At 44.4% G+C, this 16,630-nt stretch overlaps 1 protein-coding gene across 5 annotated transcripts in view; it reads left to right on the top strand.

Annotated features, from left to right (window-relative positions):
• The window catches only part of TPCN1 (two pore segment channel 1), a 55,017-nt gene that overhangs the window by 16,607 nt on the left and 21,780 nt on the right, over window positions 1–16,630 (top strand). For 2 of the 5 annotated variants that reach the window (XM_056326618.1, XM_056326615.1), the window contains 5 exons: window positions 10,756–10,880; window positions 13,445–13,621; window positions 14,964–15,077; window positions 15,337–15,467; window positions 16,052–16,140. In XM_056326618.1, the coding sequence (XP_056182593.1) occupies window positions 10,848–10,880; window positions 13,445–13,621; window positions 14,964–15,077; window positions 15,337–15,467; window positions 16,052–16,140 (544 nt within the window). In that variant the 5' untranslated portion in view covers window positions 10,756–10,847. Of the gene's footprint in view, window positions 1–6,547; window positions 6,613–7,133; window positions 7,371–10,755; window positions 10,881–13,444; window positions 13,622–14,963; window positions 15,078–15,336; window positions 15,468–16,051; window positions 16,141–16,630 lie in introns of those variants that run through there. The other 3 variants (XM_056326614.1, XM_056326617.1, XM_056326616.1) reach the window with 3 other exon arrangements.

Genomic DNA, 16,630 nt, shown 5'->3' with positions numbered 1-16,630 from the left:
TTACAAGATAGACTGACAATGTTTTGAGAAGGCATTTGTTTTAGCACCTGTATGGCATTTTGATTGAGGAAGTGAATAGTATAAATCAGCACTGTGTAGCTAATGGCTCTGCAAACTGGTTGATGGATGGGTCTCAAAATCCAACTGGTTATTGGGACTGGTTAATTAATAGCTATGTTATTAGCAAAGACTGTCATATGGGTTATTGGATTTTGTCCCTGTGCCAACTGTAACATTTCTTTCTGATCTGGAGAAAAAAAAAGTATTTTTTTTTTTAGGAGATGCCATAGGTTGAGGGCATAGTAAGAGTGATGAAGGGAGCTTAGTGATTAGAACTACTTGGTAAGATGGATGCAGGCAAGCCGTGTGCGTATTGCTGTGACCAGCTGTAGGGCCGTGTATCTGTAAGGGTGGAGGGGGCTGCCTTGGCAGGCAGAGAGGCTGAGCTGAGTCTGATGTCATGAGCAACTGAGCTGAAAGTGAGCATGTGGGACACTTGGCTGGTGAGACGGCGAATGTATTCCTTGGTCTTTCCAATAAAAATAATGATGAGGGTAGGTAGGGAGGTGATACCGCAATCCATGCTGGCTGTAGACTAAGCGATGTGTTCATGCTTGGTGTGTTTCTAGTGCCTTTGCTCCAGCTCATCTGAGATCCAAGGGCTTGAAGGTAGCTTCAACTGGGGAACAGTGGAATCGTGTTGGTTGAAGCTGGGGAAATTCAGACAAGAAATAAGGCATGTATTTGTGGTTAATGTTTGGAACCACTTTTAAAGAGTTGGAGAGGGTTCTGCAGTGCTGGAAGTCAAAATTGTCTGTTTTCTGAAGATATGGTTCTGTATGACTGTAGGACTTGAAGTAAGGACCAGTTGAGGGAAAGCCCTCTGGCAGCTGGCTTGCAGATGTCAAACTACTGATTTAACTCCTTCCTTCCTTTCCAGCTGTTACATGTCACCTCTTCAGTTCTGCCAGCAGCAGTTTCAACCAAATGTGCAGAAGTCGGTGTGGTTTTTTTTTTTTCTTTTTCTTTTTTTTATTTCCTCTTAATGGAGGGCAGTTACGCAGCACTAGAGGCTGGGGTTTCCCCCATTCCTTTACATGCATCTTCATCTGAAGTTGGCAGCTTCTCTTTCCTGGCTGAGACACAATGATGAGGCAGAGGAGTTGTGGCAGTGTTGTATTTCAAAAGAACCGGTGTGGTGGAGTCTTGTTCTGACACTACAGAATGCAATTACCTACTTCTTCCTACTGTACCACAATAAATAACTTTCATTGGTCTCAGTCTGTCGTGGTAAGACATTAGAGTTTTGCTGTGAAATTATTTAACTGAATTTATCTCATTTTTTTGCTGTCCCTCTCTCTTTAGGGCAGAAAGGTCCGTATGACACACACCTTATTATTGCATACTCCGTTCTAGTCCTGCTCCAGCGCGGGGTGGCCACATGGGAGATTTGTTGCCCAAACTAAATACCGTTTTCTCACATAAGGAATGTGCTTCCTCTCTTTCCCATTGCTACCTTTGTGACTTCTCTGGAGAGCTGCTGGCTGGTGGCTGGAACTGGCAGTAGGACCTGGCAGCACACTGCTTTCGTTAAAAAGGCCAGATTGCAGCTTAATCAAACATCTTTCCAAACTGCATCAGGAAAATCCAAAGGCTCTGATTTGGAGAATTCAAATGAGGAACACGCTTTTAAAATGCGGACATTGTGTTGTTACCGATGTTAAAGCAGATCTTTAACATGTTAAAACCATGAGGCATTGGTTTCCCTTTTTGGAACAAAAAGAGGAAATTCCTTCATGTAACAGGATGTGTTAAAGATATATCTGAGGGATTCTGATATTGTCTCTTTCCTTTTCTGTTACTTCTTCAAAAATTATGAATTAGAAATGTGTGTGTATTTCATGCCTGGTCTCTCCATAGCTTTAGGCAGAGCTGGTCACCTCTTTCTTTGTGGTTGTGGGTGGGGGTTTTTTGGTGGTTTTTGGGGTTTTTTTTGTTGCATTCAGCAAAAACTTCATCATTTTGAATTGTTTTTTTCATTCAAAATTAGTTGTTTCATAGAGCTTCTCAATGGCTTGGATATTTAATTCCAGTTACAGAATAATTTTATCTCTGTGTCTGTAAAGCCTTTGTTGCTGTGATATGATCAGACTAACAAGATTATAGAGCTTATTAGTTGCTGAAAGGATGGGTAATGTAAGGTTATAGGTGATCCCTCTGTTGTGGCTTTGACTTTACCTTTTGTGGTACAGAGGTAATTTGTTAAGATTGGAAATGAAGCGTATGAAACTGACAGCAATTTGGCTTAACACACAAGGAAGATTCTTAATTATATTTTCTTAATGCAGCCTTTCGTTTTATACTGAAAACACTTTGGTTTTGACTTTACAGCTATGTTAAGAAGCAGGTACTCCTGTGTTACACAGTCTCGGATTGCGGCGGGTGCCTGGTTCCAGCTCTTCGTATGGTATTTCATGGACTTTCTCATGCAGGAGGATTTAGTCACACACCCATCAGAAAGCAGCTTTGTGGAAGGGGTCTTAGGCGTGTGGTGGTTTGCATGAGCTGCTGGAAGGTGCTGCAGCTGAGGAGCAAGAGCCGGTGGGTTAGGTAATGTTATTCTTACAGGATGCAGCTCGGGGAGTCGAGGAGTGATCCTCCTCTGTTTCACTGTTGACTGCTGCCGTGGCTTTTGAGCGGTGTGGTCTGGTGAACTAGTGAGGCTTTTAGGAGTCAGGGTGAAGTGGCCTCTCTGAGGGTGACAAAGCATCCCTCAGTTTGTCTTCAGCTGCTGAAGCCTGTTACTAACCCAGTTGTGGATACCGAATATCCCAAAAGGGAGGGATCTGGCCCTCTGCCTCTTGCTGCTTTGTATATAGAAGTGAAAATTGTCCAGCAATCAAACATTTTCTGGTCAAAACTTCCCACATAACATTGCAAGAGGGAAAAAAAAAAAAAAAAAGTCCCAGAGTGACTCAAGGTTGAGATCAAAGGAAGGAGCAGGTGCCTTGAAGAGATGAGGCAGTGAGCTGCACAGATGAGGATCTCCAACCAAATGATCTGGGCTGGTGTAGATAAAATTATCCTCATCCTTATTTTCTTAGAAGTCTTTTACTTCTTTTTTTTTTCTTCTTCCTTACAAATGTCTCTTTTTGTCTGCAGCAGGGTGGTGCAGGAAGTAAATGTCTGAGTGAATCATCATAGTTCATCCCTCATTTTGAACGGCTAGTGAGCCGCAGAGCAAATGGTTAACTAAATACTGGCTCTGACCCAGTCAGAGCAAGAGCTAGCTGGAGCCACGGCTTCTTGCTGAGACAAAACCATTTCCTACCATGCTTTAGCCCTTCTGTCATTGTGTTTAGTTTGTGTATCAGGGTTTTTACACGTGTGCAGTGCAGATGTTAGCAAGGATACATGGTTTTCTGATTAAACAATGCAAGACTTAAGCTGTCTTCAGGATAAGAAGATAGGCAGCACGATTGATAAGAGGCAGTAGTATATAAAAAGTGGCTTACTATGCTGGGGGACATCTGCTCATCCTTCACGTGGATTCAGCTCCCTGTAGTGTGGCGGATGATATTATGAAGTGAGCTTATGTTGATGCCATAGGAACTCATTGGATTCTCGAGTAAAGGCAAGGACGGTAGACTTCAGTCACCTTGTACCACTAACACAAAGTGGCAACATCCATATTTTTTCAAAAACTTTTCTGTGTTAAATAGGAAGCTGAAGTGACTTTATTTGTTGAGCTTCACAGCAAGCAAGTGCTGTGAGAATATAGCAAGACAAAGAGCCCTGAGGCCTCTGCATATGTTTCTGCTGTGCCGTCGTCTCTAAGGAAGAGCATGACTCGGTTACGCTGACTTGAAATATTCGGAAGTATATTATTTCTCTTGCAACAGAAGGGCTTGGCACTGCACTCAGTTGGAGATGCCCTGTTTTTCCTAGGCAACAAACTGCTAGTAAATTGTTTAGGCTTCCCCGTGGCTGTTAAATTCCTTCCCATAACATCCCTTGAAAACAGGATGGGCACCAGGATATTTTGGGCTGCAAAGATCAGTCCTGCGATGCGCCTGTTGGCACGGCGCTGAAGGCAGCAATTGTACTGTCTGTCCCTCTCACCTCCAAGATGTGTGGCCAAGTGCCAAACCAGCTGTGCTTTCCAGGCGGCTTCCAGCTTTTTTTCTCCTGGGTAGGTGAGTCTGGCCTTGAAGAGACACATGTACGCATGTTCCTGCCTCAGCACTTGGAAAGGAGCAGTTTCTTATCAACCACACTGGAGTGGGGAGGAAAGATAAATCCTCTGGAGGTGAAGCTACTTGGCCTGTAAGCACTTGGAAGGGAAAAATGCCGTCATCAGTGCTGGTACAACTCAACATACTTGACTAAAATCTTGCCTTTGGGACCGAAGGTGCCTGTACAGCTTGGGTTGGGGAAGGGTAGGCATCTACTTCATTTCCATGTTTTTTTCATGGATTTGCATCTTCTGTAGTGGGTACTCTGTGCAGTTCAGCTGATGATGGCTTTTCAGGAGAAGAGGAGTGCTTCTGGTTGTCTGACAAATAAATACTGACTTCCTTCTGCAGCCTTGTTCGTCCTCCCTGCAGCTTCCAAGCAGAGTTGCTGAGAGAGGTGGCAGCTTTAGCCAGCATGGGGATCCTGCACTGGGACAGGTCTTGTGTATGAGGTCAGGAGGTCCAGGAGCACCATGAGCATCTTTGAATCTGCTGGGATCTACCTTCTGCCATGGGCTCATGTTCAGTGTTGCTGGATGTCTGGATGTGTTTCTTTCAAACTGAAAGCTTGAGCTGTGTGACTAGCTGAGTTTGGGTAATTAGGTACAATTACAGTCAAGGTGGATGGTATAAGAAACGGAGGTGGTATGCCAGTGAAGAATGCAAAGCCTGGAAAGAGATGGCTCCAGTTAAATGGTGCAGCAGTCACTGGTGAGGGGCTGCAGCCGACTGAATCGCAGACTGCTCTGCTTCGTGCCCTTTTCCCTGCTTGCAAAGGGGATGGAGCCTGCCCATGGGACCCTTGTGCTGGTAAGGTCAGGTTGCACGTCTGTGTGGACTCTTGTAGCAAACTTGTAAAACGTTTGCTCAACTCTGGGAAGTTACATTTGCCTTGGACAGCCTGCACTCCTGGAAGTGTGTCCAGCTCCAATAGCAAAAGACACTGCTCCTGTGAAAAAACATGGCTGGCAAGTGTGCTCCCTTTCCAAGTAGTCATGCCTCTTTCCAAAGAAGAAATAATGGCCGCAAGGGCAGAGGTAAATGCAAGACAGCAGTTCTTAGAAACAAGGTTGCAAGGAGGAGAGAAAGGACAAAGCTGGTGCCAGGTTATATTTATTTAAGAAGGAATCTGACGGTTAACTGATGATTTGGTGTTCTCTTTCCCTGTCCTCCTCCTCTGTGGCCTGGTGGCTGGTGCACTGCAGAGTGTTCTATCAGCTGTCACGTCTCCAGTTGTCTGAGATGTTACTGGAGCTGCCTGGAGCACGTGCCCAGGGCAGCTTGACCTTACCTGACTGCAGGAGGTTATACTTTGCTTACTTTTCTCTCTTCCCACTCTGTTTGGTGAATCTACTTGCAGGAACCTTCTACAGCAATGTGAATGAAGATGCGTCCTGTCTCCAAAGTCATGTGTCCTTGGCATTTCTTTTTTGCCTGTCAAGAGAAATACTACTTGCACATGCAACATGAGTAACTTACGTATTGCTGTCTTACGTTGACTACACACATGATATGTAAACAGTATGAATGACAGATTTAACCGTAAGAATATTTTCCCTGAATTATGTCACTTGCCCTGCCTTCCACACAGTTTGCAGAGTTCTGTCATCACAGGTATGCTTGCTAAAATAACATTATCTGGACAGGATGGCAACTAGCAACTCCACTGAGACCTTCCTCAACCTTTAGGAGAAAGTCCTGGTAAGTCCAGTAAAAGGCACATGGCTTTGGAGTCAGTTGAGGAGCTAATTAGAGGCATCTCAGTCTGTTTCAGTGGAACGCCATAAAAAGTGTGTGCTATCTAGAAAGCAGAACATCTGGCAAACAGGCTAATGAGAGCCAGACTGGGGGAGCTCCGAGGCAAATGTGAGAGCTACCCTGTAGAGTTTGTTTATAACTCTTTGAATTTGTGGGAGGTTACTAGTGTGTTGGATTTTTAAAAATTATTACTATTTATTAAAACCAATGCAGACATCAAAGATCAAACAATGAAAGTCCGAATTGGCTTCACTTTGATGTATAATAGCCTGGCTGGGAAGGGTATTTATCCCTCGTTCCTGTGAATGTTTTTGTCTCTTCCTCCCCTCTCGGCTCTGCCCTTGAGATTCCCCTGTGGCTGCGTGAGCTTCTCCAAATGAGGGGAGTTTGTTTGCTCTCTCAGCCAATGTAGAGTTTTTCCTTCCCCTAAGCAGGGAATTTGTTTTGCAAAGGGAGAGGTTTGGGCTCTGGAAAGTTTATGCTCCTTCTCTTTCTTTCTTTTTTGTTTTTTTGTTTTTTATTGTAATGATGACATATGGAAACTATTTACACAGGAGCATGCTCTGCTGCACTGAATGGAAATGTTGGAGTCCCGGCAGTATCGTTCCGGATGCCTTGTGTAAGCAGCCAGCTGGTTTTGCTTTTTCTTTTTTTCTCTTTTCTTTTTTTCCCCTCCCTTTCTCCCTTTTCAGGGAACGTCTGGGATAAGTTACACAAGTGTGGAAGGAAGCTTTGCCATCTGTGAGCAGCTCAGTTCGTTTACTTTGTCATGCCCCTTGTACTGTGAACTTCACAAATATCAGTTTTCTTTTTTTGCTGGGGGGGAGGAGGGTAGGGGGGAAGACTCCTTGCTGTGACTACTCAGCACTTTGACTCCTTTCCCATTAGTGGTTCATGTTCGCTGGTGAGCAAATTCTGCTATATGCCAAAACAAGAGAGCATGGCACATGAAGCCTTGCTTTTACCACCACACTCATGCTTAAATGCTCTTTGTCCCACAGCTGAGCCTTCCAACAACTTGCACTTAGAAACAGCCTGCTGCTAAGACAGCGATAGGGAAACGATTCAACTGAAGTCTGAGCCACCTTCCTCAGAGGGGAGGGGAGAAAATGTTTAGTTCTGCAGAGAGCAGATGAAAATCTTTTGTGCGTAGCTTTCCCTTGAGGAAGCTGCGAAATTGAGGATCGGCTTTCGGAGGGGAGGGAGGGAGAAACTTCAGGTCTGACTTGTCTCCCTCTCCCCAACTCCGAACACAAGCGTGCCCGCTTCCCGATGTGGTGGCTGCCATGCAGTGGAGGGAACCGCCTGCCATCTACTTCGAGGATTACGGGAGTCCTGTGGAGAGATCCTCCTATCTCATTGAGCTCGATACTAATGGTAAATGCCGTCGGGGATGTTCTGCAGCACGAGCTGAGCGGAGCGGAGGTTGCATTAGTCTGTGTCATTGTTATCATGGGAGCAGCTGAGGAAATTAGCTAGCTGGAGGGCTGCCAAACAAATAGTCAGAGGGTTGCTTTTCAAATTTATTATTATTTTTATTATTATTTATTACCCAGATGATGCTGTTGCCTCAGGGCTGGTAGATCAACCTTCTGGTACCTGATGGAGAAGGAGCTGATCCACAAAATGCAGCTCCCCACTGGAACACTTCACCAGTACATTTTCTGTTGTCTGTGCCTAGAAAGATGACGGCTGGTTTAGACAGGAAGAAAACATCTTTGTGTCTAGAGTTATCTTTTGTTTCTTATTTGCATCTTTGAGTGCTCTTTTGTATTTGCAACCTTGGTCTCACTGGGACATCTCTTCTGTTTCAGCTGCAAGTCCTCTGTGTGAAATGCAGGGAGGGGTCCTGGGTTTTTCTTGTGGTTTATCTTTCCCTAGTGTTGATCCTTTTCAGAGAGAGGTTGGTCTTCGTGAAAGAACTATTTCGGGGTTAAAGGTAGTTTTGGCATCTTTTGGTAGGGCACAGTGTTCAGCTGTTTTGTTTGATGCTACAAACCTTTGCTGATTTGACCACAGTATGTTTTGATTTTCTTAAATTTTGTATATACTGTAATGCTGCAATAACATGGTAATATTGCAAGCAACCTGCTTAATATGTCCCTCTTCCCCAAAAGAGCTCTTGCAGCCAAGGTGTTGATTTCTCAATATCCCCTAAACTGTGTGAGATGAATCACACTCGGACGTTCTCTGAATGCCTGCTGTGTTTTGAAGGCGAGTTCTGGAAAGGCCTGAAATTCCGGCTCCTGTTAGCACCTTCACAGTTGTTGCTGGTTTAAGCAAGGCATCCTGCAGCCTCACCCAGCCGGCAGGTGATGAAGGAGCTGTGGGTGACACGCTGTAAAGCTGCCCAGGTAACATTGTGGATGGCCCTGGGCAGCTTCAGGCGGCAGGTTATGTGTGGTTAGAAGAGGTTGCACTCTCTGCTCCAAAGTACCAGCCACTTGTGCACCTCAGCAAGGTTTGGGGGTGTTTGGTAGCTCTGTGCCTGTCGATGGTAATGTTTGAGGTCTTTGAGGCTGGGGGCTGGAGGCCACTTTCTGCTCTGCCTGTGCTGTGACCCAGCTTAGTGCCTCATGGCGGGGCAGGCAGGCGGGGTGGGACTGCAGCGTGTTTCGTCTGGTAGCAAATGGTCTGTTAGGATGAGAGGACTGGAAAATACTGGGCTTCTGGGCAGTAAAGATCTTCAGCAGCAAGTCCAGGTTCTGATGAAGATGTGCTCCTTCTGCTCCTCTGTTAAGCCTTTAATGGAAAGAAGTTCTTGCTATCAAGCTGCAGTTTGAGGGAGGCTGTCTCTTTGAAACACATACACAATAAAAGCTTCATAAATAACATTTAAGAACTTTTAAGAGCTCACAATATAATGCTTCTGGTTTTTTGCATATTGCTGTCATCTTTCAGCTAAAGAGCAAACAAACCTGGAAGACTGCCATTCCAGTTCTGTGTATAAATAAAAAGCTCCATCATTCAGTTTCTTCAAGAACTGTGCTCATTCGAGGTGTAGAAGGGGTGTGGGGGAGGAATCTGCCTCATTCAATCATTTGTCCAGATTTTGAGTGGTATTTTAAGGGTGTGGGGGAAGTAAGGAAGAGAAATAGGTTTAATGCTGCAGGATTCTCAGCAATCTGAGTATGCAATCTAGAAAGTCTTCACAAATCCCAGTTATATGCTATCTTAATTTGATTTGAGGGTGGAAAAGGCACCTGTGGCTCTGCATCGGTGAAGGGGTTTCTGATTTCTTTCCATTTTCTGCCAGAAGCACGTGGTGCTGTTGCCCTTGGTGGGTGCAGAGTTTTTGGCACAGACTCTTTCTCCACTCCGGAGGGTGTTCTAGAAAGACTGAATCAGTAATTCAATGAGGATTATTTTGTCGTAGCAAAGAGATGCAGCAAATCTTCAGCATGTTGTCATGAGAGAGGAAAAGAAGCTCATTTTTCCACTCTCCCATAATTTCTTGTAACACAGAGAAAAAGCTAACGCATCACATCTTCTGTGCTCATAAAAAGGGGAAAATCGGCGCTTTTATACTGGCAAGATCAATTTTACATGTACCTCCTTTGGGAACCTGAGGAAGTGGAGGAGGGAAGTCTGTACTGAGAGCAAGAACAACCCTGGTTTGGGGGCATGATTGAAACTGTAGAACTGAGTGCGTGGCCAGCTCCACCACAGGTTTCACGCATGGCCTCTAAGCAGGTCTCGCTTCTGTGGGGTCTCTGCTCAGTATTCTTTGTCAAAGGTGCGAAATAAAAATCCCAGTCCCAGAAGAAGAAATCAACTGACATTCCCTTTTTGTCTTCCTGCAATTCCCAATAATTGTCTTCGTGCATGTTTTTTTTCATGTATCTTAGTAGCACTGAGGCTGCAGAGTGCGAAAAAGTGGCAAGTATGATGGAGTTTATGTACGTGCCTTGTGGGGCTGTCCCATGGGAAGGGCACTATGTATGTGTAGCCATGTTTGGGAGTTGCTTTTTGCAATTGAATTGTATTTTTTTCAATGCAATCTTGAATTATGAAGTCTGGTTCAGATGTTCAGTAAAGTGTAGTTTTATAGTGCTTTACTGGTACAAAGGACATACTCTTAGAAGTTTCAAAATCAATCTATGGGATATGAACAGAAAATTAATCTTGTTTGTTTTCATCAGAGGGATATTGGTACTTATCTGCATCAAAAAGAGCGTTGCAAAGTTGCATTGTTTAATGACTCTGGAGACCTCTGAAAAATGAGGCTTTCTACTAAAAATACTGACTGCTGCGATTAGTGTGCTGTACAGCTGCTACACTCAGACTGATTTCCCTTGCCTGTGGTAGTCATGTACTCCATTCTTCCGTGGTCTGTCCTACCATTAAATGTGAAAAGGCAGTGTTCCTTTAGCAAGCCCGCTTTATTTTGCGGGTTGAACATCCTCAGAGACTTGTAGCTGTTAGCTGCCTGTTTATAGTTTATGACTGCTGATAGTACGCTGTGAACATGACAGCACAGATCTCCTGAGCCAGGAGACCTGCTTATTGTATTAAATAGGATGCTGTGTCTTTTGATGATCTTCTGGGAACATTCCCCTGTTGAAGCACTGAGTTTGAGTGTGTCTCTTGAAAGCTCCTACATGGGAAGAATCAGTTTGTCTGTACAAGCTGCCAGTTTCCTGGGTCCTCGGCCATGTCAGATGTTGCCTCTGGTCCTAGTGCCTGGCTTGTTTACATGCTTCCTGATCAGTCTCAGCTAGCTTAATTGTAAATCAGTTTTTCTCTTATTGTACTGATGCAGATGGAGGTAGCTATGACGTTATTAACGATGCATCCAGCCCTGCTGCAGGGGACTGCTGTGCGCAGCAAAGCTCTGCCCGACACAACTGGGAAATGAACTACCAAGAGGCAGCAATCTACCTCCAGGTGAGCCCTGCTGTTTGGTGTGAAAAATGGACTTCTGAAACTATGGTAGTTCTTGATTATAAGAAACAAAGAGCTTCTGTTTTGAGGTTAAAAACTTGGTGCTTTGCAAAGGAATCTGAGGTGTTGGGCAATGCTGGAAGTGCCTTCAGGTGGGCTCTAGCAAGTCATTTGGGAGCCACTGAACAAGCTACCCATCCTCTCCCGTCTCTCCCAGTGTCAAGGACTGTAGTAGTTGAGGGATTCAGCACATGTTCAGCTCTGCCAGCTTGCCATGGAGATTTCTGTCACTGGTTATAGATCGCTATTTCATCTCTTCAGTTGCTCCGAGGTGAATGGTCAGTGCTGTCCCGGAGACTTCTCGTGTTCTGGAAATGCCTTAATCCTGCCTTGGCCACAGATTTGATGGGTGGCCCTAGGATGTTTGTTTAGCATCAGTCAAGCCCTGCAGGTTATGTAAGGCACAAGAGAAGGCAGAGGTCTTGATTTCCACAGGAAGAAAGCAGGCTGAGATTGAGATCAGCCCAGGAGTGAAAGTTATCGTATTTGAAAGAAAAAAACCCAACAAACAAACAACCCCCTCCCATGCTGCAGTTACAGGAAACGCCATCTGTTACTTGAACAAAGGTATACTATTTTTTTGGATTGCTGTACAGTCAGGTGTCATGAATTAGCTACCAAAACTGAGCTTCTTCCAGAGCTGTCCAGTCTGAAATTGTTGCTGGTTCCTTTCCTTCCTCAATCTCTTCATTCCCTTTCAAAGGCTCTGCATTGCAGCTTGAGATGCTTTGGACCTAGTTAGGTTTTTTGCTTAAGCTACTGCGGGGTGATTAGAACCATTTGTCCCACCCTGCTCCTGCCCCACAGGACAGAAATATTGCTTCTCTGACGTTCTAAAACAGAGTAGGCTCGGACCTTTGGTAATACTTCAGCTTCATCATATGCTAGAGCAGCACTGGCAATGTAACGATAGCTCCAGCCCCTCCCAGGCTTTTGTTTAAACTCATGATTACTGGAGATGCTCTGCAAAGGGTCATTGAGTTGCTGCAGTGTCTGATGGTAATGTACACAGCAGGCTTGGCCCTTCAGATGCAGATTATTCTTGCTGCTGCCTTGACCAATGGTCATAATGACAATGTCCTTGAAATGCAGTAAACGTAACTTAAAGAGCATGAAGATTGTTTATTTGAACCAGTAGCTGCAGGCAAGAGTGTCTTATTTGAATAAGAGGACTTTGCTGTCCAGCAATGTTTTGAATTGCTTGGCTACCAAGAAGCAGAATGTTGACTATTTTTCATTCTGCAAGTGTGTTTTGTCAGGCGTGAATAAGAATGCCCTGCTGATCTAAGCTAGCACTCTCTTGAGGGGGGGGACGGACGGGGACTTGCATTTTATGGCGCTTGCTGCTGGGTTTTGTCCTGCTCACAATCTGGCTCACTGACCCTGCGGGGTGTGTGTGTGTGTCCTTAAACAGAATGTGAGCTTGCCTGTGAGATGAGTAAATGAGAAACATTTGAAACCCTTTTCTGAGTTAGTCTCCAGAATGCTTCACTTCTGAAAGGAGATCCTGTTTCCTGACCTTGTTAGCCATTTGCAATCACAGTTACTCTGCTTTCATAGTAATAGGTTACTGTCCTTACCGCAATTGCTTACTTGGAAAGATGTTAATTTAAAAAACACCAAAAAACTTCTTGTGCATCTGTGTGTCCCAGCTGGGGAAAAATGATCTCTGATGACAGTTTCCAAGAGGCAGCAAGTTTCCTGTGAGTGACAAAGGCTCCCTTGCTTAATCCATTGACTCAAGAAAAAGAAGAAGCTGTTGGGTATTTCTGCATGAAAAACCTCTAAAATCTCCCCAAACTAAGTTCCATCCTAGAGGTAAAAATAGCAATGATGTAGCTGTTTAAAAATCAGTTGTAGGCAAACTGTTAGGATGGAGTATCTGACCTTTTAATGTTAATTACACTTTCTAGTTAAGAGGGAATGACAAATCAGCATAGCGACTTGTTAATTTTTCATGGAGTCTGTCTTCTCACATTCGTGAAGCAGTAAACACTGTGTGTGCTCCAGTGTTTTCTCCCAGACATTTTGCAAGGCCAAGATAAGGAGAAGCAACTGTCAGCCAGGTGCCCTGGAGCTTATCTGTGTGTTTTCGTGTTCTGTCCTGGAGAAGTTGAATCAAATAAGTCTGTAAAACATGTGGAAGTGGTTGCAAGTAAATGAAGTGCTGTGTTTATGTTGGGATGTTGTCTAAAGTTTCTTTGCCTACCTTCATAAACTCTTTCAGCACTCTTCCTCATTTTGAAAAGACTCAAGAGTTTCTGAAGCAGGAGTTTGTGGATATTAATGAGTTTCATTACTGAAATATGCTTATGAACAGAAGGGGATGGCCTGTGTGTGTTGAGTTCATTCCTTGATAAACAGATCAATGTCAGGCTGTAAAGTGGGAACAGCCTGTTGCGAATTGTATCTAATCCTTACAAAAGTCTGCCTTCTTCATGTGGAAAGCTGTGTTATAGTACTTTGAGTCACTAATGCTGTCCTCTTCTTTATTCCTGCTGCCCTAGGAAGGAGAAAATAATGATAAGTTCTTCACTCACCCCAAAAATGCCAAAGCACTTGCTGCCTACCTCTTTGCACACAATCACCTTTTTTACCTAATGGAGCTGAGCACGGCACTGCTTCTCCTGTTGCTGTCTCTCTGCGAGGCGCCAGCTGTTCCTATGCTCCGTCTTGGCATCTTTGTGAGTACTTTGGGGCAAAATGAAGAAGTTCACCTGTTTTCTGGTGGTGGGTAAGAGGAAAAAGAAGGCTAAACGTAGAGGAAGAAGGTAGCAGCAGTAGGAAGAAAAAAAACACCTGGCTTTTTTTGTAAATTGGCTGACAACAGATATGCGAGCCAGACCAACATCCTTTTTTCATCTGATGTATGTAGACCACAATGAAAGTGACACTTACGTTATCAGTTTGTGAAGTTCTTAAATTTTGTAACTGAGAAGTAGGTGGTTTTTCCTTTTCCTTGAGGTAACTCAAAAATCTGTGTGCTTTGAGAGGTGGTTTTAAAGTCATTGTCAAGGTTGGTGCCATTACCCCGGCACCACCGCTGGTTCCTAGAACACAAACAAATCTCAGCCTGGGACAGGCTAGTAAACCTTCTCCTGTCCCCTCCTCCCAGTGTTGTGAGGACTGTTTTTAACGTCCGTGTGAGTGACTTGAAGTTTTATATCTAACCTTCACAAAATGCAGGTTGAGAGAAGGGGTACACAAACTGGTGTGTGCTGTTGCCAGTCCACAACCATTTCATGAGGTACCGCTGTAAGGCACAGTGCTAGGAGCTGCTGGTGCTGGTGGGAGACCCTGCATCTGCTTTTGGAGCTGTTAATGGTACCCTAGGACCATGCCAGGGGTATAGAACAGCCTTGACAGCCCTGGGATCAGTGTGTTCTTCAAAATGAGTCAGGGCTGCGTAAGTCAGTTTGGGTTTTGAGTTGTGGCTAAAGCTGAGGTTGTACAAAATACTGTCATCTTTTTTGTGGTGCATTTTGCATCTTCCAACAGAGAAGGGGTCCTTCAGCACTGCCAAAAGCAGTTCTATTCCAGAGCTTGATCAGGACCCTATTTGTGGTTGTTCAGAATGTCTGGTTAAAACCCTTCTCTATGTAAATTCTCTCTGCCCAGCAGCTCTTCTTGCATTTCACTAAAAAAATTACAGTATCAATTTTTTGAAAGTGTTTCTGCTCAAGTTGCAGGTGTCTTGCCCTTTTGTTTCAAATCTATCAGTACATTTTTTTTGATGTGTTATTCCAGCCCGAAAGGGATGTGGATTTCAAGAAATTCTGGGCTGATGCTGATTAGAGGAAGATTGTACAGGCTTTAATAAAAGCACAAAGCAATAAATGTAGAAACTTTGAAAAACAGTGCTGTGCTAGCTTTAAGAGTGGCCTTGGATTTTCCTGCATGTCGCGGAGCTGTGCTCTGACTGTTGTCAAACCCATGTGCTGCTTGAAATAGGGCAGAATCGTGGCCTCTGATGTGCTGCTCTTTGTAATCAGAAGCACTGATTTAAGCTTTGCTGTATTGTAACAGGTCCATGCAACCCTGGAGCTGTTTGCATTAATTGTGGTAGTCTTTGAACTCTCAATGAAGATGAGGTGGCTGGGCTTCCAAACCTTTATCAGGCACAAAAGGACTATGGTAAAGGTAAGTTGTCTGTTTGATGGTCAGTGTTTCTCCTTCAACGTCTTCGGGAACCAAAGAACCAGATTAAATACTGGCCTGTACTATAGCAAAGATGACCTAGCCATGCGTCCCGTGTGCCAAATGATTCATGTGAGATCTCTAAGCTCTCAAGAACACCTCCCATCCTTAAAGTGTCCAAACAAATGGATGGTCAGTGAGAGCTCTGCTTTTCCCAAAAGGAGACTGCAACTGTGCCTCTCATGAAACCACTTTTTTGCAGACTTGCGTGCTGTTTGTACAGTTTATAGAGGCCATCGTGGTGTTGGTGCGCCAAACCTCACACGTCCGGATAACCAGAGCTCTGCGCTGTATCTTCTTGGTGGACTGCCGTTACTGTGGTGCCGTCAGAAGGTGAGTGGTCAGCTGGCTGGGGTTTCTGCTCTCATGCCTGGGACTCGGGTGGGGAAAAGCACTCTGATCCCGCAGGCATCTCAGGAAAGTAAGTGTCTTTCACGGACATTTCAGATCTCGGGCATCTTTTGTAATCGTGACTGAAGCGTACCTAGTGTCTTGCCTATGTAGGGAAATTTCATAGGTAGTAGCTTTGCATATGCTGATGGTACACAGTGCTTATATATACTGTCCTCAGCTGTATGAACTACCTTGGCGAGCACAACACTTGAATGTGGCTGTATTGTTTCTGGTTCCTAGGTTTGCCTGCAAACTGCACGATGAATCACAGAGCTAGTCTTTAGTCTGGAGAAGGAAAGTTGACAGGGTGACAATAGTATTGTTTGCAGTACCTGAGAGCTGACTGCAAAGGACAGATAGGTAGCTTGGGAACAATCTTAACTTACCTAGCTTTCTACTTTTAATCCTTGGAGGAAGTGGAAAGTCAGTCCTCAAGTATGGTGTGTTGTTGGGGATTTTTCCCCTGCCAACTTGGAGGAGAAAACATGCAAGTTCTAGTTTATTTATGTTTTCTTATTTTTCAGAAATCTGCGACAGATCTTCCAGTCCCTCCCACCATTTATTGACATTCTTCTCCTCCTGCTTTTCTTCATGGTGATTTTTGCCATTCTGGGTGAGTTGTATTTATGGAAGATGGAGTGGTGCTCTTAACCAGTTATTGTCCAAAATTAACACAAACAACTCGAATGAATACAAAGCTGATCAGAATCAGAGTCCTGCCAGGATCTTCCATTTATTCCATTTCATCCGCAGTCATCTGGAAGGCAGAACTAAAGATCAAAAAAATCTAGAAGCTGGGTATTTGATTTTGAGGCAAAAGTCCTTTTGACCTCTTCCAGAGGACAGTCTGTGGTGTGTGTGTTTGTGGTTTCCCAGTTCTGTTTCCATCAGCTGTTCCCCAATCTTGTAAGTTTAGTCTACATTCTCACAAAGCATGCGGCTGTCGTGTACTTGCTACAGTCCTGTATGCAAACCATGCCCAGAAAGTTTGTTTTCCAAAAGGATTGGTGAAATGCCAGTGACATTTTTTGGCAAACCTGGAAAAGGCCTTTCAGATACTTGCCGCTTCATGGTGTCAGAGAGGGCTTAATCTTTGCATGACC

Source organism: Falco biarmicus, chromosome 1, assembly GCF_023638135.1.
Source record: "Falco biarmicus isolate bFalBia1 chromosome 1, bFalBia1.pri, whole genome shotgun sequence".
Taxonomy (NCBI): Eukaryota; Metazoa; Chordata; class Aves; order Falconiformes; family Falconidae; genus Falco; species Falco biarmicus.
This window is presented reverse-complemented; position numbering and strand designations above follow the sequence as displayed.